The 22,402-nt window shown below is 37.9% G+C and overlaps 1 protein-coding gene across 7 annotated transcripts in view; it reads right to left on the bottom strand.

Moving 5' to 3' along the window:
* Positions 1-22,402, bottom strand: part of LanB1 (laminin subunit beta-1) — a 96,163-nt gene that overhangs the window by 7,802 nt on the left and 65,959 nt on the right. For all 7 annotated transcript variants that reach the window (XM_071671586.1, XM_071671585.1, XM_071671583.1 and 4 more), the window contains 13 exons: positions 18,746-18,873; positions 15,182-15,377; positions 13,950-14,147; positions 12,958-13,135; positions 12,642-12,805; positions 11,608-11,832; positions 11,217-11,416; positions 10,151-10,247; positions 7,435-7,626; positions 5,036-5,216; positions 3,745-3,929; positions 2,408-2,643; positions 1,858-2,229 (listed from right to left, as the gene is read on the bottom strand). In XM_071671586.1, coding sequence (XP_071527687.1) covers positions 1,858-2,229; positions 2,408-2,643; positions 3,745-3,929; positions 5,036-5,216; positions 7,435-7,626; positions 10,151-10,247; positions 11,217-11,416; positions 11,608-11,832; positions 12,642-12,805; positions 12,958-13,135; positions 13,950-14,147; positions 15,182-15,377; positions 18,746-18,873 — 2,552 coding nt within the window. The remainder of the gene's footprint in view (positions 1-1,857; positions 2,230-2,407; positions 2,644-3,744; positions 3,930-5,035; positions 5,217-7,434; positions 7,627-10,150; positions 10,248-11,216; positions 11,417-11,607; positions 11,833-12,641; positions 12,806-12,957; positions 13,136-13,949; positions 14,148-15,181; positions 15,378-18,745; positions 18,874-22,402) is intronic.

Raw genomic sequence — 22,402 nt, forward strand, 5'->3', positions numbered from 1 at the left:
AAGAATGGAGTATCATGCAAGAAAAAAATCTTTGACCAGGGGAAACTAATTGATATTGTTATACGAATGCTTACAGATTATTACAGGCTGGGAATCTGCAGGAATCTCAGCAAATCCATGCAGAGTATGAGGGAGAATGTGCTTGCAACATCCTGTTACTGATCACAGACACTAAGCATGGTCATTCTCACGTTGAATCTTGGTGCTTTTGGTAAAACGTAAAGGCTGCAAAATCCTCTAAGATTCCTTTGCATGTGATGATGAAGGTGTCTTACACCAAAGTCAGTTAGACTAACAACAGATTAGCCGCTGCAAAGATGCCTACAAGGCAGGATCCAAAACCCCCAATAAATCCTCGCATAATACAACTTGGAAATAATGCCTAAAAGTGAGTAGTATTAACGAAAACATCCTAGACTTTGCTATATCACAATCATTCCTATATTTCAACATAAGGTTCGAGGTATGTGACCTCAGTAAGGAACTGGGGATATAATTAATGAGAAGTGATTGCAATGCTGAAGAAGTGGGATGTACTACATCTTTACACCACCAAACTCAAAAAAAGTGGAGGAAAGTTGCAACCGATCCACAATATTGTGGTGATGAGCCCTAAGGCTCCTATATCTTAGCTAAATGCATTTTTGAGAATGAGGAAAGGGCCCATTGCTGATAAAATAAAACCCTCATTCACTGAGACATTACCTTCAAAAATGCTACAGTGATGAGGTTCAGTCATAACCGAAAAAGGCCTGAAAATCATCCTATAATAGTCACTGTATGAACACCACACTTATATACAGAATACCCCAACACATCACACAACCCCTTATTACACGTTCAATACAACGCAAACCAGTAACTTGCTCCATACCAACATTTATATACAGTTTTTTCCAAAAAATTTGATTTGCTTTGAAATCTCAGAATGGGTATTATTTTGCATGATAAATAGATGTTTTAAGCTCCAAATTTATAGAACCATTAATGTTTGTAATTAAGCTTTGAAATACTAATTTTGTATATATATCATAATTTTGTGCTTGCTATTTATAATTGGTATTTTGTGTTATTTTTCAGTGTAAAAAGCTTTTCACAATGTTATATGCCAGTTATGAAAAAAAAAAAAAGTATTTGACCAGAAAAATACCAGCATTTTTTACCATATTGGTCAATTGTTTCATAGAGAATGATATTTTTGGGCTTCAAATGTTGTTGTTCGACCGTTAGAGTCTAGATATAATCTTTGAAGTAAGCATCTTTTCTTTCTTTCAAACTATTCGCCATTTCCCACATTAGCGAGGTAGCGTTAAGAACAGAGGACTGAGCCTTTGAGGGACTACCCTTACCTGGCCCAATTCTCTGTTCCTTCTTTTGGAAAATTAAAAAAAAAAACGAGAGGGGAGGATTTCCAGCCCCCCGCTCCCTCCCCTTTTAGTCGCCTTCTACGACACGCAGGGAATACGTGGGAAGTATTCTTGCTCCCCTATCCCCAGGGATAATGAAGTAAGCATATGTTTCTTATATTTCATAATTACTCTCTGTTCTTAATTATCCAGTATCTGTTAGTCTTAGGAAGTATTATATATATTTTTCATTATTCAGTTTGACGTTTCTTATAATCTTATATCCCAGGTTTGAAACAAAACGTTTTTTGGCATATAATATACCCTGAACTATTACCATTACTCCCAAGTTTTTCTCTTACACAGAATCCTGAAGCTTATTTACTGCTAGAGGATAATCATATTGAAGCCTTCTTTCACAGTGTGTGTGTGTATAATTTCTATGGAATAAACGGTGTTTTCTCTTTCATATATATCTTATTTGACTTCTACACACAAAGTTATAACTTACCTCTTCTGCTAGCACCCTTATTTCTTTAGGTTTAGCTCCGGGAGTATTGAAGTATTCCTCTATTTCTTCAAGGAGTTTAGAGATTGCTGCCTTGTATGAGTCAGTCATATTTCGGGCCTCAAAAGTCATATCAAAGGCCATTTTGGCCAAGCTGAATGCTCTGTCAGACTGTTGTTTGGCACCTGAGACACCTCTCAATAATTCACCTGCTGATGCTTCTTTCTTTTTTAGCGTTTCTTCTGCATCATCAGCAAACTTAAGTGCACCCTCTGCAGTATTAACTATACCATCATTACATGAAAGTCCACCACACTTGCCACATCCTGCGCCCCCACAGTAGGTGTCACATGGGTCTCCACGGCGGTCACACACCTGTCAGAAATATTTATAAAGGCTTTTAGCAAACATTATATGGGGTTCCTATACTTGAGGCTATTTAAACTTATTTAGAAATACAAAATCACTTAGATATCACATTATAGTACACTTTATAATAGATTTTTTGGTATTTTATTAAGCATATCACACTTTAACATTTACTCTTTTATACCTGTTCGTTAAGATCAGGGATTCCACCATCCATGTCATCTAACATGTCACTCAGTAAAACCAGTTTTGCTTCATTTTCATCTTGGGTACGGTTGAAGCGATCTCCAGCATGCAAAAGACGATTTTCTGTCCGTCGGCGGTTGCGCTCAGATTCAGACACAATTACCTGTGTGAGTTCAACTTGTTCTTGTGCAGATTGTGACCTTTCTCCAGCATACCGTGTTAAGTTAAGGGCTCCTAACAAAATGAGAATGCAAAAATAAAATTAGGAACCAGTTTAAATTGCTATGTTTTACAACAGGAATATTTCTGTAGAGTTGAAGTAATCTATAACAGTTTAATCAAAATTAATGTGACATTAGGTACTCTAAAACTGGTATCTATCCTAGTCCTAATCAGCCATAACATAAGTATCAACAACACCATCAACCTTGGGCAGCAGGGATGTCTTACAGACTTCCTGAGTGAGCATCATTAGGCTGTACAATGCCAAGGAGCCATCTTCACCTTCCAGTTCCTCAAATTTGGTATCCCACAAGGCCCATAATGGAATCCTTGTTTTCTTAACTATAGAAATGATGCCATGATGAATGCTTCTGCTCAGTAAAGTACATTGATAATGAAGGGACTATAACTTAAGGCCTGCACTTAATCCTAAACTCATAAGCTCAATCCAGCAAGTTGGAGGATGCTGTTTTTCCTTTGTTGCATGTTGTGTTCTTGAGCTGTGCAGCAGGACAGTTGCTAGGTGTCCAAAAGTCTGATGAACAAAAACATACCATGTGCTTATATAGTATGGTATCAGACTTTGTGTCACTGCAAGAAGTACTGTAAAGGAACGGTCTAGAGCATGAATTATTAGACAAGGGGATGGGGTGAAGGGGAAGTACAGATAAAGTGACAGTCTGGGGCAGGAATAGTCATACAAGGGAATGGTCTGGAGTGTGAAGTGCAAGGGGGCAAAAGGAAGGCACATGATAGAGGCTGTTACTGAGGTAAACACTGAGCAAGAAATTGGGTATGATTCCTACATTTGAGTGTGAACTTTTGAAGTACGCCTTGTAGCTTCTGAAGGAATAGTGATGAACATTTGTCTGTAGAGAATGATTTTGTCTCTTAAGGACTGAAGGCTTACTTGCTAGATATATTAGGATCTCACACATTATTTTTAAAGTAGGGTTCTCTAATTTCTTTAACTCACTGCTTGGTTGCTGTTATGAAATACTACTCATGAAAGAATTATAAAAGAAATTAATTCTGATGACTATGGTAGTATTTCTTTCACAAATAAAGTTACTGCCACTTTCAAGTACTGCTATCAAATCTATTTGATCTAACCTTCAACATTGGCTTCTTGCAATTTTGTGGCTTTTTCCTTGAGATCCCCAGCACCATTCCTCAGATCCTCAGCCTGTAGCCGAAGGTCAGCTAAGGCATTGGAAGCTAGGGAGATGCGTTGTGTGGTGTTGTCTACTCCCTGTTCTAGACCTTGAAGTTCATTAGCAGCAGCAGTTAGGTTTTCTCTGAAAGAAAAAAAAAATCCTTTTAAAATGTAAGCCCTGCATTTCCTAATTTCAAATTTTCTCTGAAAGAAAAAAAAAATCCTTTTAAAATTTAAGCCCTGCATTTCCTAATTTCAAAACCAGTCAGAGATATAAACTTTCTGCAACTTCAGAGGTCTAGGGTTATGTTTCAAATATGCATGTGAACTCTTACTTAAGCAATCTTTCTTTTAAAATTGAGAACGTGGTTGTGACTCTACAACGATTCAGCATTTTTAACATATAGTGGCAAGTGTCAACTATTCATACACCTCTATTTCAGGCCCTTTGCAGTTAGTCTAGTATTAAGGAATAGGTCATAAACTCATCCAAGTTCAAACTGGCATAAAAAAATAGTAAATTCTGTGCAGGGTTTATATAAAGGATGTTTTTAAGTACTTTAAGTTGAAATTTGTAAAATTTGTACAATATTTTAATACCAATAATATCTATATATATGTAACTGCTTCTCCAGTGTTAGTGAGATAGCATAAAGTAAAATGAAACAAACAGTGGTCTCATTTGCACTCATCCATTCCTTAGCAGTGATGTAGGATGTACTGAAACTAGTATTTACTATCCATTGCTAAAGCTTCACTGACTACTGCATGGATTACTCTGACCATTTCATATACCCTGGTTCAACCAAATATTTGACAGCACAGCACTCCCCAGGCACTACATCAGTTCAAGTCATCCTATCCTTGGCAAGCCTCTCACCATCATTGATGTTCAGGCCTCTAATACTCCAGTCTCGACCACTCTGTCCTTCCATTTCCTTCTCAATCTCTCCCTTCCTCATGCTTCTTCTACGTCAGTCTTGCAGATTTTATTAGCTGTTCTTTCTTCGCTCATCCTCTCCAAATGTCTGAACCATTCCAGCAAACTTTGGTAAGCTTTCAATTAGACTGTGCTTACTACTATACCTCTCATATATTTATATTCCTTACATGATCAACCTGCCCCACATCAGTATCATCTAACATTATATTTCCAACACATCCGCAGCCACAGCTATACAACCCAGGACTACATACTTTGGCTAGAGGTGAAAATACCAAATCAGAACTAAATAGAGAATGCTTTACCTAAGTTCTGTTATGAGATCCTCAAGGGAAGTCAAACTCTGTGAAGTCATGTTAGCAGAGAGCAAAATATCTCTCACATCTTCAATCTTCTCCTCCATTGATTCAAATTCATGGCTGTAAGCACCAGTTGCTCCTGTCTGCTTGATCTGTCCAGCTGCTGCAATCAGGGCTTCTGTGCGCTCTGGCAGAAATTAGAAATCACATTACAGTAGAACACAGATATTCAACAAGAAAAACAAAATACATGTAACCTTTGCAAATGTTGTTGGTTGATGGCTGAGAAACATATCACAATGGTACAGGATACAAGGTCAAGTAAAGTGTCTATATAAAACTCAAGAACTCTATAATGATGCACACGAGGCAATATAAATACAACCAGCTTGAGAGAGTGCTTATGTGTGTGCTGGCTACTGAGCTACAGTAGAGTGCCCAGGTGGACTGACCAGCCTTCATATGTACAGCTCCGACCTCAGAACAGTTAAGCAACCCACCACAGCTCTTTAACTAAACCACTCATTACAGTACCATTCTGACCAGCATTTGAACTACAGATTAATATGATAAAGACACATACAGGGGTCCAACATATGAACAAATTACTTATACTTACAAACTGCTAACCTGCATCTTTTTCATTAAGTTTTGCTTAATATGATTCTGGTTAAGTTTATTTACTTTGAAATACAATATCTAATACATCATTACAATCATGCATAGTTCTTTCCTCATACATCCTCTCACATACACATATAAGCACATACATATACATATACATATCAGCATACACACATATATTATCATATATTATATATATTTTGCTTTGTCGCTGTCTCCCATGTTAGCGAGGTAGCACAAGGAAACAGACGAAAGATTGGCCCAACCCACCCACATACACATGTATATACATACACATCCACACACACAAATATACATACCTATACATCTCAATGTACACATATATATACACACACAGACATATACATATATACACATGTACATAATTCATATTGTCTGCCTTTATTTATTCCCATCGCCACCTCGCCACACATGGAATAACAACCCCCTCCCCCCTCATGTGTGCGAGGTAGCGTTAGGAAAAGACAACAAAGGCCCCATTTCTTCACACTCAGTCTCTAGCTGTCATGTAATAATGCACCGAAACCACAGCTCCCTTTCCACATCCAGGCCCCACAGAACTTTCCATGGTTTACCCCAGACGCTTCACATGCCCTGGTTCAATCTATTGACAACACGTCGACCCCAGTATACCACATCGTTCCAATTCACTCTATTCCTTGCACGCCTTTCACCCTCCTGCATGTTCAGGCCCCGATCACTCAAAATCCTTTTCACTCCATCTTTCCACCTCCAATTTGGTCTCCCACTTCTCCTCGTTCCCTCCACCTCTGACACATATATCCTCTTGGTCAATCTTTCCTCACTCATTCTCTCCATGTGACCAAACCATTTAAAAACACCCTCTTCTGCTCTCTCAACCACACTCTTTTTATTTCCACACATCTCTCTTACCCTTACATTACTTACTCGATCAAACCACCTCACACCACATATTGTCCTCAAACATCTCATTTCCAGCACATTCACCCTCCTGCGCACAACTCTATCCATAGCCCACGCCTCGCAACCATACATATACACAGCCATATACATATGTACTTATTCATACTTGCTCGCTTCTATCCATTCCCGGCATCACCCTGCCCCGCAGGAAACAGCATCACCACCCCCTTCATTAGTAAGGCAGTGCCAGGAGGCATACGAAGAAAGGCCACATCCAGTCACTTCCATTCTCTAACTGTCATGTGTAATGAACCGAAACCACAGCTCCCAATCTTCATCCACGCCCCACAGACCTTTCCATGGTTTAACCCAGGTGTTTTACATGCCCTGGTTCAGTCCATCGATAGCATGTTGACCCCAGTATACCACATGACTCTATTCCATGCGTGCCTTTCACCCTCCTGCATGTTCAGGCCCCGATGGCTCAAAATCTTTCTCTTAATCCTTCCAACTTCAGTTTGGTCTCCCATTTCTCCTTGTTCCCTCCACTTCTGACACATATATCCTCTTTGTCAGCCTTTCCTCGTTTGTTCTCTCCATATGTTCAAACCATTTCAACACACCCTCTTCTACTCTCTCACCTATACTCTTTTTCTTTCCATACATCTCTCTTATCCTTTCATTACTTACTTGATCAAACCAGCTAACACTACATATTGTCCTCAAACATTTAATTTCCTACACCACCCTCCTCTGCACAACCTTATCTTTCTCCCATATATATATATACTTAATTGGGGAAATATATGAACAAACCCACAGTAAGAATAAGGATGAACACTTAGGGCTTTATGCAGTCATTTTTCAGCACCTACCTCTTAACTCGTTAAGTATGAAATCCCAGTTATCAAAGCACTCTCCACATGGTTGACAATATGGAGCTCTACCAGTGAACCCTCTTGCGCATTCATCACATTTGTATCCACCAATACCCTCTAGACACTTGCACTGTCCAGTTTCATGATCACACTGTAGCGTTTCTGAACCATCACGGTTGCAGTTACATGCTGAAAAAGATAACAAAACAATCAGCTATGTCAGATGGGATAAAGTTCTCTCTTCTATGATAAAATATTATCAGGAAAAACCATGATCTTGAACAATACTACTCTTAAATCTCTGAACCACAGAAATAAAGATAACATCTTAAATGAATGATTTAAGCAATCTTTGGTCTTTTTCCAGTGGAAATGTAGCAAAGTAACAAGAATATCTCAAATTCAGTTCCAACTTCATCTCCAACCAGCTATTCCATCTGCATTCCAAATATGGTGGAACAAGGTGGTAGTAACCATAATTCTTGTATGCTGATGATACTACTCTCTTTCCTTAATCAAGGACAAGGTTAGAGAGAATGAAAAATAAATATGATGATGTAAGGGAAGGATGCTGAAAGTGAAAGCAAGTAAAAGTCTAGTTTTTGAAATGAGTAGTCACAGTGTTACAAGCCAACTGGCTCCCTTAACCTATCAGTCTGAAAGGTGAACTGGAAGTAGTGGATTGAGATGAAGCACTTACGACTGAGTGTCATTAAGGATGCTATTAGGAAAGCTGAAGTTGAGAGAAGTCTTGCAAGGGAGCCTTTTTCTTTTTTCAGTAGCTTTCCTCACACATCTTATATTCGTAAAACCCTCCATAAAACATTCTGTCAACTTGATACATATCGGATCCATTAATGCCACTTAAAAATCCCTGTGTTTCTCAAAGTATTTTGTGTACACACAATCTTCAAAACAAATACCTGACTCACACATCCTCTACTATACCTGATGCTGTGTGTGTGCCACCATCCTCTCAATCACTGCTCTTCTGTACAACTTTCAGATATATTCAACAAACTTGTACCTCAGTAATTTGAATACTTCCCTTTGTCCCCCTTGTCTTTATATAGTGACATATGCATTCTGCCAACCATCAGGAACCTCACCATGATCCATAGATACACTGAAAATCTTAAATGTAGAAACAGCTCATCAAGAAAGATATAGAATTATCAAGTCTGGAATAAGTATGTATGTTGGTAGGCAGCCAATGACCAGGGAGGTATATTATCGGTATTATTTGCCAGGGTATTGGGAGGGATAATGCTGGATGTGTGGTGAGCAAGCACTTCAGAAGTTGTTTAGTCGCACTCCTCTGATTCAGGTAGCTGTCTTTTCTTTCTGCCTCACCCACATATGGACTACTGGCATTGTACACAAACATACAGTCTCTCCTTGTCACACTCAACACTTGACAACACTTAATTCACACAACTCATTCTTTGTAACTCTAAATATTCCTGCATTGAGCCCTATGCACTAGCCCTTCCTTTTGGCAAAATGCTTGGAGCAATAGATAGAAGTAGTAGGTAGGAGCATTTGGTAGAAGCAGTAGGTAGGAACTTTAGATGACAGCACTGGGTAGAAGTAGTAGGTTGGTACATTAGATAGTAGTTGTTGGCAGGAACATTAGGTAGTAGCCTCTGGAAAACTGTGCTAGAGTTGCTCTCTGACTGTTAAGAGTGAAACATTAAAGGCTGAGAAGCAGCACTGGAGCTCATCAGTTATGGAGACTTTTGCCTTGGCCTACCCCTTAAGAGAGTTCCTGGATGTAATGAGAGAGATACATAGAAGTCTGGGATAAATCCTAGGGGCAAACTTAGAAGATATCAGAAAAATATCTGAGTCTACCACAAAGAAGCTTAAAAAAATTATCTGACGTGATCCAAGAGAAATAAGAAACATGCATGGTGTGACCACAGGAACATTCAAAAGAAGTCTGGACTTATGGCTGAAATCAGTCCCCTTCTGTATCTTGGAGAGATAATCATCTGAAAAGTTCTGAGATGGAAAATAAATAGTGTAATTCTAAAGAACAATCCTTATAGGTAATCCTTTTTTTTTTCTGCCAGTCAGTAAAACAGAAATGAAAAAAACAAACTAACTGACTACAAGATTAGATTTTCTCTGTTTCCCCTCAGAACTTCTCTTACTGTTAAAGAGCTAATAATTCATTGAAATCATATACCTTGGATTACGGTGGTCTGCAAAGTGCTAATTGTATTGGGGTTATGGCTGGGATGCTCTCTACAGTAAGTTGACATTTATTGTGACTTGGCTCCATAACTACAAACCAACTGTTGTAACCCTGAGAGTTTACACAGTATGTTGCATCAATATTTAAAGAAGTTAACCTGGTATGTCTATCTATCTATGTCTCTGATGGCCATTCCAATTGGAACTCCCTCAAAGGGGTGGCCTTGGCAACAGAGTTGCCATGACTATTAATCACATATAACCATAGACTTAAAAATCAGGTACAGATGAATGAACTAGTGCACAGATGAATGGACAGACATATGGAGGGCAGGGTGATTATTCAACAGAACTTTCAGTGCATTGCTGAACCTTAATGATCAACAGTGAGCATAATACTACAAGCATTATATTGAAATTTCTGCCACCTTAAGGTTCCTTGACTTATGAAATCAGATGTTACCTACCAAATACTATTTCATATACTAAACTAAGAGAAATTTAAATGGCTTACCTAAACATTTTACCCTAGGATTGCCATAGTATGTAGTTTCACACTGGTTGCATTGGCGGCCACCAAAACTTGGGCGGCACTGGCACTGTCCATCAAACTATTAAAGAAATAATGAAAAATTAGAGACAACTTTCTACATAAAAATATTACAAAAAAATTAAAACCTTAGGTTCTGAAAAAAAATGGTCAAACCAGAGAGAACAGGGGTGAGTGGATGTTACTAGGGGTATTGCCAATTGTCCAATGCTTCATGTTGCAGGAGAAATAAATTTTGAGCTTGGGAAAAGCATGTCTTTGAGCCAGAAGAGTCACCTACCCTCCTTCTCTAATCCCATTTCTGTCTAAAACTGGTCTGCAAGGCAAAGAGCAAACAACAAAATTTGCCATAGTCATGCTAAATGCTTACCAACAGTGTAATTATAATGTATCCTGGACAGCTGCATGAAATTTATGCAAAAACAATACTCTGATCACCAACTAGGCTGTTATCCTCTTTGACTCCCAGTGTCATCGACCCCTGCTACTGGTGAGGCCCTCTCCCAAGCTTCAGTCACAAAGCCCAATGGTTGCTGGAGGAAACTGCTTTTTCCTGGCTAAGAGCCAGTTTTTTAAGTCAGTCCATTAATGCTCTCCTTATCACAGTTTTACCACAGAACAGGCAAGGAGGCTGTTCCAGTATTGGACCATAAATAAATCTGCTGCATTTTCTTGTTTGAATAGCTTTTGAAATTTCGAATTCAGAATGAGGAACCATGTTATGTTGGTTTGTTATGCATGAGATGGAGAGAGTGTGTGTCTGAGGAGTGAATATCGTCAACCCATATTCAAGTAAGGCAGAAAGAAAATGACAGCAGCCTATGCCATCATTACCACTCAGGCAATAGTACCCCTCTGCTTGGAGGAACCTAATAATGTTTGTAGTTATCCAAAAAGTATAGGCACCCACAGGATGTCTGAGTATAGGAGTGAAAACATCTTTAACAACAGTAATAAGCATGTTTTTGGGTAGGAGTATATTGCAGATTAAGCACAGAATTTTGTATTATGAACAAAGAAAAGGTCTTACTTCATTACACTGGTTTGAATATGATCCCACAGGATCACAAGCACATTCCTCACAGCCCTCGCCTGAAGCAATCTTCCAGTGGCTGGGGGCACAGTGATCACACTCCAATCCAAGTACATTTGGTAGACATGGGCATTGCCCTGTTTCATGATCACAGGCACCTATGGTTTGATTGGTACCAAGGATGTTGCATACACACGCTGAAATATAATGTCAGGTTTTATTCAGTATTGCAAAAGGGTGGAAAAAATCCTTATGCAATCTAATGCTAAGAAATCTGAGTATCAAAGCAGGAAAAGGTATCTAAGATTTCTGAAAGTTACTAACAAATGCTTATCTAACAGCTCTAATTACAGTTGTATGCATATTAAACTAAAGACAGATATCTAACCTCTGCACTGTTGGTTTAGAGCATCTCCATAAAATCCAGGACGACAGCGCTCACAGTGGAAGCCATAGGTGTTGAAGAGACACTGTTCGCACTCTCCAGTACGAGAATTGCAGTTACCAGGGCGAGAAATATCAATATTGCTACTGCAGTCACATGGTTGACACATACCTCCTGGTACCTCTGGGTTACCAAAGTAGTTATCTGTGCATGCATCACATCGGGATCCTGAAATTTTTATGTTTATAAATTTTACTGTTAAAATTGAAAAAATGGAAAGAATAGACAGCATTATAAAACTAAAGCAGGGAATGATGATGTTACTCAATATCTGTATGAAACGGGTATGGTACAGATGTATCAGCATATCTGAGTGAAATAAGTGAGCTCAGAAAGTGAACACAAAATATTCTAAACTAAAAATATGCTAAAAAGAAAAATCCAAAGTGTGAAGTAAGAAGAAATGTTTGGAGATTTTAATTTTGGCCTTTAATAGGTCTTTGTGAATTGTTACCTAATAACTTCAGGTGCAAATCCTAATATTCACTACTTCTGTTTATTTACCTTGCATTATTCTACCTCTGCATGCAAGCCACCTATTGCAAGTTAAGAAAGTGTATGAAATATTGCAAGGATATTGAAAGACTATATAAAAATCTAGTCTACAGAGACTACTTCTAATAATCAGTTCAAATCAAACTAATATTACCACTAAAATTTGACTCATGTCAGGACAGAGAAGGATGACACCATAAATTCAACATTTATCTTTAGAAAGGAAATGAAAAAACATAAAAGTTAGATAAAAGACTGATTATTTTGATAAAAAATGGCAGAGTAAGTAACTGTACAATGTAAAGTGCATTAAGAGAATTAACATGTTACGTACAAAAAGCTTTGTGGTTTTGAAAGTCTGTAAGCATATACTCATTATAAGGTATTATAATCTTGAAAAAATAATAGTTTTCACCAAGGTTTACAGAGCTCTTAATATTTTTTCCATTGAGGATGTGTATGCCTATGTGATAATTACTCACCAGCATAACCTTCTTCACATTCACAAACAACATCCTTTGTTCGAGGATCAAGGGAGCAGCGATTGGCAAAGCTATGACCTGAATCTGTTGTACCAGGGCATGGACATGATCTACAAGCAATACCCACATCCAAGCGTGGATCACCATAAAAACCCTCAGTGCATCTACAAAAAAAGCATGTATAAAAATCAGTAAGATAAACAATATATTCTGCATATTATCACATAAATCCATGAAGAACAATATACAGATATTTATTTGATAACAGTACCAGTTGGTCATACCAATTTATTGGCTGTCCACAAAGCAAACTTACACAGCGCAGTTTGATCCACTGGTATTGTCACGACAGTTATGACAGATGCCTGTATAGGAGTCACATGTGTCAGCATGGCCATTACACTCACATCGCTGACAGTCTGGGAAGTTCCAAAACCCAGGTTGACACTCGGCACACTGACGACCATATGTATTTGGACGACATTTACATTGACCTGCAAAGTTAAGGTAACATCAGAAATACTGAAATGAACCTTCTGAATGGTAAAATAATGCAAATGAGTGTTGTTATCTTCAAGTTTACAAACCATGAATATATTAAAAGAAACATCCATACATTTTCTACAACAAACCTAAAATGCAGAAATGAAAGTGTATTGAATAGTATATAGACTATGCAGGAGACAGCGACAAAGCAAAATAAATAAATGAATAATTTTCAAAAGAAGCCTATATTTAACTAGACAGAAAGAATACTTCCCACGTATTCCCTGCGTGTCGTAGAAGGCGACTAAAAGGGGAGGGAGCGGGGGGCTGGAAATCCTCCCCTCTCATTTTTTTTTAATTTTCCAAAAGAAGGAACAGAGAATTGGGCCAGGTGAGGGTATTCCCTCAAAGGCCCAGGCCTCTGTTCTTAACGCTACCTCGCTAATGCGGGAAATGGCGAATAGTTTGACAGAAAAAGAAAGTAAAATCAATGTTTTGATATTCTTAATTTCTATTCTAGGTTTGTTTCCTCATAAACTGATATCTTTCAGTAAAAACTTTGATATTTAAGAAAGGAGACTGCAGGATGGTCATTTATACAGGATATATCACATGCTTACATTTCATTCTAATTTATCAACAAGTGTTGCAGCACTTGTACTGAGGGATATCTTAAAAAAAAAAAAGAGAAATCCCTACATATAACTATAAGTAAGGGGAGTTGATCTGGATACATTAATGATATACTTATCAGTATCTTGTAAAGTTTCATAGAAAATCAAATTAAACTACATAGAGAAAACATTTGAAGAAATTTCTCACCTGTTTGCTGATCACAAAAGTTGTCTAGAGCACCAATAGGGCTACAGTCACAAGCTTTACATCCCTCAGGACCAAAGCCAAAAGTGCCTGGAGCACAGCGATCACACCGACGCCCAACTACATTGGGTTTGCAGTTACACTGACCCCCTAAGGAACTGCAGATGCTGCTATAGCTGCCTGTACCATCACATTGGCATGCTGCATTGAAATATAAGTAGAGAATTATACAGAGTAGAACAGTACATATATCAACACTATTTCAAAAAGATATCTAGTACAACAGTACATATATCAACACTATTTCAAAAAGATATCTAGTACAACAGTACATATATCAACACTATTTCAAAAAGATATCTAGTACAACAGTATATATATCAACACTATTTCAAAAAGATATCTAGTACAACAGTACATATATCAACACTATTTCAAAAAGATATCTATCTTTTTATGTCATCATTAACTTATTTACATCTACATGGGGTGGATTAAGTAAGTGCATGTATGTTTCCTAAATGTCACAAAAGCTATGCTTCATTTTTACTCCCTATAAAATTGTACCCATAGAAGGGGAAGGCATTCTTATGACAAACTAGTAGTAACTATGGCCATAACTCTAAAAAGTCACTGTTGAGCTTGTAAAAATTATGTTTTCAAGCTAAAATTCTCTTTTATCCTTCACCCTACTAGTTCTGCATGCCATCAAAGCCATATGGCCAAAGTTAGCAAGATGAGCAACCCCCTCAAAAAAATGCCATGGTCGTGGTTAATACACACACTGCTGTAATCACCAGCTAAAGCTGTATCCTCATGCCCTGTCCATGATGTTATGCTGCCATATTTCCCCACTTGGCTTTAGAAAATGTGTGATTGAGTTGACATTAACTCTCATCTTCCTATTTTCACACTCCTGAACTGCCACCTGAGCTGCTTCACCTCTAAACAGTCACTAACTCACCTTCTAGTCCCACTACCCTCAGTGTATTGTAGACACAACCCTCTCTCCAATACCCACATATTTCATTCTTCAAAAGTTTAAGAGGCAATACAGTAGTCTCCCAAAGAAATAGATTTGACAGTTCTGGGATTACTTCCAGCCACTACACAATTTTTTTTTAAACCAGTTGATTTAGGTGAATTATTCCCCCTCAGACAGAGAAACAAACTCCCTATGATATACAGTATATTACAGAGCAGTAATAAAGTATAATCTAAATCAAATAACTTACAGAAAGCCTGCCCATACACGTAAAAGCCAATGCTGTCAAGATGGTTTTCCTTGCAGATTTCTGGGACAGTAGCAAGATTCTGGCCTTCATAGAAGTTTTCGCTACAGCGGTATCCCTCATACTCAAAACGAAGATTATCATTTTCAGAGGAGCCAGAGTAGAAGGGTAGTTTTTCTGCTCTAGGAATTAGCATGATCTGGAATTAGAAAGTTTGTAATTCTATAGATACTAAAGTCATACAGCATAGTCTGCAATTTACATCTAAATATAAGGTTATGAGGATGGGACAAAAAGAAAAATCAGGTTATGAATACCACCTAGCAAGAAAAAAATTGCTGAAATTTAATGCACAATATAATGTCTCAAATCTGGCAACCTTAGGCATAAGCAACTACCAAACTCCATATTTTGTTGGATTATGGGTACTGATATTACCAAGGGGCCTTGACAGCAAATTTCGAGAATTATAACTTTAACTCTGAAGTTTCATTTTCCCAATAGATGAGTTTATATGTTTTAAAACATTACCACTTTAGTTATTTACAATGCTTGGCAAACATTGTTCCATGTTTTTAATCCCATACTGTATGATGGAAAATAAATAAACAATTCATGATTACATGTTAGTTGAAGTGAAGAGTAGTATCTAATCCGGTTGAGGTTGAGGATGATTAAACATGAGTGTCATCCTGCTGTGGTGAGTTGATGCCTCAAGAGAGGCAAAAGGCAGGTTTTGCATTTCATTCATTGCAGAAGCTGGTTTGGATGCGCTTAGAGAATCATCAGGACTCATCTTATCCTTGGGAAAATCAGGCAAGGGTTGGAGTTGCAGTACCTAAGCATGCACATCACTTGATGTCTTTAAAATACATTACTTGCATTATCACTTGCTCCATATATTTAGGTTGTTCCTGTAAATGCTCATTGTCTCTTGCTAGGTGATGAAATTCTTCTGTTCCAAGGATGTAATGAACTAGTTTGCCAGTTATATCCCAGCATTACTGCTGATCCTTTCCTCTTTAACTTCCTTGTCATTATCACTCATTACTGTCTTCCTTCTTCACCACTGAAGCAATTTTTAATATCATTTGGCATACCACTGGCACTTTTTAGTCAAAGTGCATCCAGTCAACAGTACCATTTTCACACAAGCTCATGGTGGTTGGTATCCAACTACTTGGCACACCCTACGAGTTCTGCTGTTTCACTTTATATATTAAATATTTCAAATACTTGTGCATCTCCTCACTGTTGTCAAACTTAGTACCAAGCAACAGGTTATGCCAAGCATTCTTTGATGTACATGGTATCATTTTGTCCCAAGCCCATATCAGTGTGCAGATGTCATCCTTGAGGTGAACTACTTCTAGAAAGCATTAACTTTACCTTCATTAGAAGACCTATTCACAAATTAAAACATGCTATATCTCTAGAAGCTTTTCATGCTACAAATAATTCCATAATCCATGGAATGGATCAGGGAGGTGCAGATTAGAGGAAAGCCTGTTGCAAAAACTTTCTGTATCACTGACAATATGTGCTCCCAAGCCTCCACTGTAGGGGTATTCCTCCACTTTCTTGTCTTATTTTTCACCAAGAATTCAGAGTTTGGATTTACTCTGACCCAAAACATGCTATCATATAAAATAAGGAAGTTCTTTTGTCTGTACATTGCATGTATCTCACTCTTTTTCCTGAGCCTTAGTTCAATAAGGAGAGAGTTTTCATGAGATGTTGAGGAGCAGTTGGGTTAAGACGGAGAGGTACTTAGTATCCTAAACAGATCAAAGAAATTTATCCCAAACAGGTCCAGAGACACATACTAAAACCTTTTAAGGTACTTTTAAAAGAGGCAACAGTATCATTAGCCATGTATTTATCATGACCAAAGACTAGACCAGAACTCAAATGAACAGCTTCCAAAACCTTTGAATAAGGAGAGAGTTTCCATGAGATGTTGAGGAGCAGTTGGGTTAAGATGGAGAGGTACTTGGTATCCTAAACAGATCAAAGAAATTTATCCCAAACAGGTCCAGAGACACATACTAAAACCTTTTAAGGTACTTTTAAAAGAGGCAACAGTATCATTAGCCATGTATTTATCATGACCAATGACTAGACCAGAACTCAAATGAACAGCTTCCAAAACCTTTGAGGATTAGGAATCTCCACAGAAAGTTGGAAGAGTTTCCATACTAATTGATATGGTCACTAAGTAAAGGAATGAATATCTTGGAAAAGTCACTTATGAAATACTTTCTGAACCTCTGTCTGTAGAACCATTTGAAAAAATCGACACAAATTCCTGAATCCAGATTTTTCACACTGGGCCCCTGAAATATGATTAAGGTGCTCTGAAGAAATTTCTTGCATCAAGATTGTCCTCTTACTCTGGGGAAACATGTTACTAAGCTCTACAAATCAATTAGTAGTTTGGAAAGAATTTCTCCCAGATTTGCTTTGCAGAAAAAATAAATTTGGTTACATTATTTCCAGTTCATGATTAGAGCAATGAGAAAAACAGGCCAGTAACAAAATATTTAGTTTGGTGGCAGAGATCCACCTGAGGAGGGCCTCTCCCCATTGTAAAAAAAAAAAAAAAATCTAATTGAACACTTTTCCTTATGGACATTTCTGTGCTCATGGATATAAATCTCGATAATGTACTTTGTCCATCTATTACAAACTCCCTGAAATGGAATGGCTGGAAAAATTCTCATACACTGCTAGGGGAAGAAGTTTTTCAATTAGATTTAAGAAAGGCAGGGATCTGCCTGTGCCATTTGCTTATCAGACAATGGATGACCTCATTACTATCCATCAGGGATAAAATCTTGACCATGGACTTGGGTCATTCAAGGAAATGAACCAGAAAACCAATAACTTTATGATGACATACAGAGACTTTTGTTTCTCCTTCTAAAAGCAGGCTTTTACAGGACCCTCCAAAGAATGGAAACACCTTTCATACCTCAGAAAAGCATCTATTCAAACCATAAGAAAGGCTAGTGGTGCTGTCCAAGGCATAGACTTTTGGAGATTTCTTATATCTATCCACAAGACAAGGGACAGAGAGGTTCTTGGGTATGGTAGAGAACGCAAAGGAAGTGAATTATGGAGTGGTAGAAAGGGTGAAATGTAATACTTGAGGTGGTTTGGGCATGTGGAAAGAATGCAAGACCGGGAGTTTACAAGGAGAATGCATGATAGTACAATTAAAGGGGTTGGTGTAAATAGAAGATCACCTTTGACATGGGTAAACAGGGTGGAGGAATACAGGAGGGAGAGAAACAGTGGAAGAATGCATGGAATGGTGTATGCAAGGGAGGCATGTTACGACATGGATACGTGGAGACTCTTGCCATGGCCACCCCTTAATGGAAGCTTATGGGGGAACAGGCATCAGAGATATAGATAGATGGATAGATAGATAGATAGATAGACAGATATGTCATGTGTATGAAAAATAACCTCAGCTCCTATTGGCCAAATCATGTTTATCCAGTGTTTCAAAAAACTATTTAGTGACTACATAAAAGGATTCTCAACTGTTGAAGTACTTACCGAGTCCACTAGGATGGATGCAGATGGAGAATCTGTACGAGCATTAGACCGTCTAAAGTCGATTCGTACTTTATAACGCTTTCCAGCCTCCAAACACACTGGTGGGAACAGTGTTACATGCCGATGACCTAAAACAGTGAACTATGATGTAAATTTATTCTCATTAAAAAGGCAATGGCTTGAGAAGAAATGTCTCTAAAACTATTGTTTACTGTTATACAGTAGATACTTTCAAAATCACCAAAAAGTACAACAAGCAATGTTGTATTTACGTTTAAGAATATTTAGTAAAAGCATGTAATTCAACATTATCTTTTAGCACATCCTGACAAAAATGAGTGACCAGTGCACATAGAGAATTGTGAAAGAAGGAAACTCTGATGGCGAATGTAGAAATAGCTTTCAATGATATAGATAAAGATATGTGTGGTAACTCATTCTCTTCAAACATCAGACCAAGTCTGATTACCGCACATAAAGAATGACAAAAGATGTGATTCTGAGTGTACAAAGAAGAGCAACAAAGAAGTCACCTGAATTAAGAAGGTTGAGCTACAACGTGAAGCTGAGGCTACAAAACTGTTAACCATAAAGGCAACTTGAAAGGGGAAAGTGATAACAGTCTTCAAGTTTTTAAGTCAGATAGAAGATACTGTCAGTGAACAGTTCTTCAAGAGATGTAGCACCACTGTAACCATGGTCCATGAAATAATGCTGGGCAAAAAGATGGCTAGAAAGGATGTTAAGAAGTTATGGGTTACTTTTAGGATGGTGGGTAGTTGGAATGAACCCACCAGGAAGACAGTGAATGCTGGCAGCTTACCAAGGCATAGAAAGTTCAGGAGACAGGGCCATATAGTTTAGAAATTCCTCCCTATGCTGTACAAACAGGTAATTACAAATAGATAATTACATTTTCATCCTGTCTTCCAAACATTATACCCACCATATTAATCCAGTCAGCTCTCTATGCATGTATTTCCAAGTGTTTTTTTGTTGTTTTCCTTTTCAACCTATTGTTTTTTTACTCTACAAGAAATAATTGTCTTACTTTTTCTACCAATTTTCGTAAATGAATTATTCACCACAACTACTTTACATGTTTATATCTCTGAAGTTGTTAACTCTTCTGCTGGTCAGAGTGATTCATCATTCATTCTCCTTTAATGAATGATATCTTCGTTGCATATACTCCATCTTTTGTACTGTATTGCACTTCCATGAACTGCCTCCCCTAATTTACACTTCTTCATAAGTCACTTGGCTTTTCAGTACAATCAAAACTTGATTGATTACAACACATGGTGCACTTCATGTAAAAAGTTATTCATGTATGTAGCTTTAGTAGTTTCAGAGTCAAAGCTATCTCAATATATGACTAAAATGTTACATATGATGAATGTATACAGGAATCAACAGATGCTAGAAATGTACAATAAATCAATGGAAGAGGATGTGCTGCCAAAGGAGAAGAGAACTAATGCAATACCTGTCTTTCAGAAAATCAAATTACGCATAGTATCTCTGACAAATGGGGTCTCCAAAATGCTGGAAAAATTTTCGGGTAGCGAATGATTAATACCAAAAGATAAACTATTGAAACAAGAGGCAACATGGGTAAAGTGATATGAGGGCAAGCAGAACAAATCTTTTAGATTTTTATGATAGAATAAGCTGTTTTTAGAAAAGTGAGATTGACAGGTATGTTCTTGGACTCTCAGAATGGATATGACACTTCCACACATAAGGCTGGTAGAAAAGTTAGCTTTTCAAGTAGCTGTTAGAGGGAGGCTCCTTTAGTGAAAAGAAAATGATCTTAGTGGAAGGGAACAGAGGATATGTCATAGGAACCTTTTCTAAGTGGGTTGGGGACAACAAAGACAGTTCTTTGCAGCTATTTCTTGTGTGATAGTGATTATGTTCTTTTAAAACCTGTTGTGAAGAGTTGTCACTGTATGAGCAACTGAAACCCCTCATGTACAGAGTTACATTCTTAAGCATCAGTTCTCTGTATCTACTGTACCTCTAGTGTATGGAATATATATGCAGAATCTTACCCTAAGAACAACTTAACTCAGAATTACTCCCATTACCTTTCATGATGTTTAATAAAAATCTGTCAGAAAATATTGTGATGAAGTGTTGAGGTGGTGGTTGAGTGGGATAGGGTGTACTAAGGGTTACTGGATGGGAAAGGGAGAAGCATTAGCATAGTTTATGTCACCCCATGAATGATCTAACTCATTAATTGTTTCAAATGTGTTGGAGGAGCAAAAAACCTGACCTGAAGCAGATCAAGTCACTGTGTTGGTAGCTGACCTGGGGAGAAGGTCTGTCTAAAGACTCTGAGCTTGTTTTGAACACTCTTATTACCAAAGTACCTTCTGGTCAAAAAAAGAAAGAAAAAAAAGCCTGCTTGCAATCAGCAAAAAATGTTAATTGGACTGAGGATTTCTGAAGGTCATGTCCTGAAGGAGGGAGTACCTGCACTTAGTTGTAGAAAAAAAAGTACATGGAAAGTAAACTTTCTGGCATTTAGAGAGGGAGGTGGGAAGACTGGCTCTAATGTCCTGGGTGTTTAAGAGGGAAGAAGTTGAAGGATGCATCATGAAAATATCCCTGAAGATGACAATAGGAGTTGAGCTTCTCGCATAAGAACTGTCAATTGCTTCTTATCCAAAAAGAGGGAAGCAAACAGGGGAGGAATCACCCATGAAGTTGGTTTATGAGGTACTAAGGGACCAAGTGGCTTTGGTTTTCCATTCCTGTTTAAGTTGCAGACCTCGTGCTAATAACTCAAAAAGACACCCCTGGCAGACAAAAAAAAGAACAGAACACATTCCTGGGATTAACAGGATGAGTCTGTTGTGCAGGATAAAGAAAGCCCTGTCCTCTGGGACATCCACTATGAATGAGGCTTCATTAACTTATTCTAATCCTTACTTGAGATGCATCAAATGTCCACATGTTGCTTGAAAAATTGTAGGTTGATGGAGTTTAAAGTTAGACTTCGGTGTCTCTTCCTTTTGAACAGGAGGGCCCTCTAGCGATTCCATATGTTACTGATCTATTTGGACATTGAAAGAAGCCAGGGAAACTTGCTGATGCAGTTAGGGCTTGAATGCAGCCAGTTACATATAAGCTTATATCAATAAAAATCTTGTTCAACAAGGGGCTTTTTAACTCATTTGGTAATCCTTGATACAATTTGGGTAAGTCACAATACAGTCAAGATTTTTCCTGAGCAAATGCTTCTTTAGACTTTGTAGTTTCTGCTGCTTCATGTTCAAAATTTTGATAGAGCATGTCTGTCTGCTACTTTAGTAGAGTCAAAAATTGGTTTGCCTTGTCAAAAACCTAAACCAGACCACTTCTGAAGGAATGGAAATTTTCTATGTCATCCGCCATATGAGAGTTGTGATTTGTAAATGTAAGTGGCTTAACATGAAGCTCACCACTTATGGAGTTGACTCCTTCAGCCAACTCGAATACCATTCTATAGCATGTTCAATTATGGTCTGGACCAAGGCTATGAGTATGCATTGTTGGAGGAATCACTCGTAAGATTGTTTAAAGAAAGACATAACTGTTGGAAAAGGATTGTGTTCTAAAACCTGGAGAATGTAGGAAAGCATAATAGTACCCAAAATGATGAGA

This window comes from Panulirus ornatus, chromosome 16 (genome assembly GCF_036320965.1).
Source record: "Panulirus ornatus isolate Po-2019 chromosome 16, ASM3632096v1, whole genome shotgun sequence".
NCBI lineage: Eukaryota > Metazoa > Arthropoda > Malacostraca > Decapoda > Palinuridae > Panulirus > Panulirus ornatus.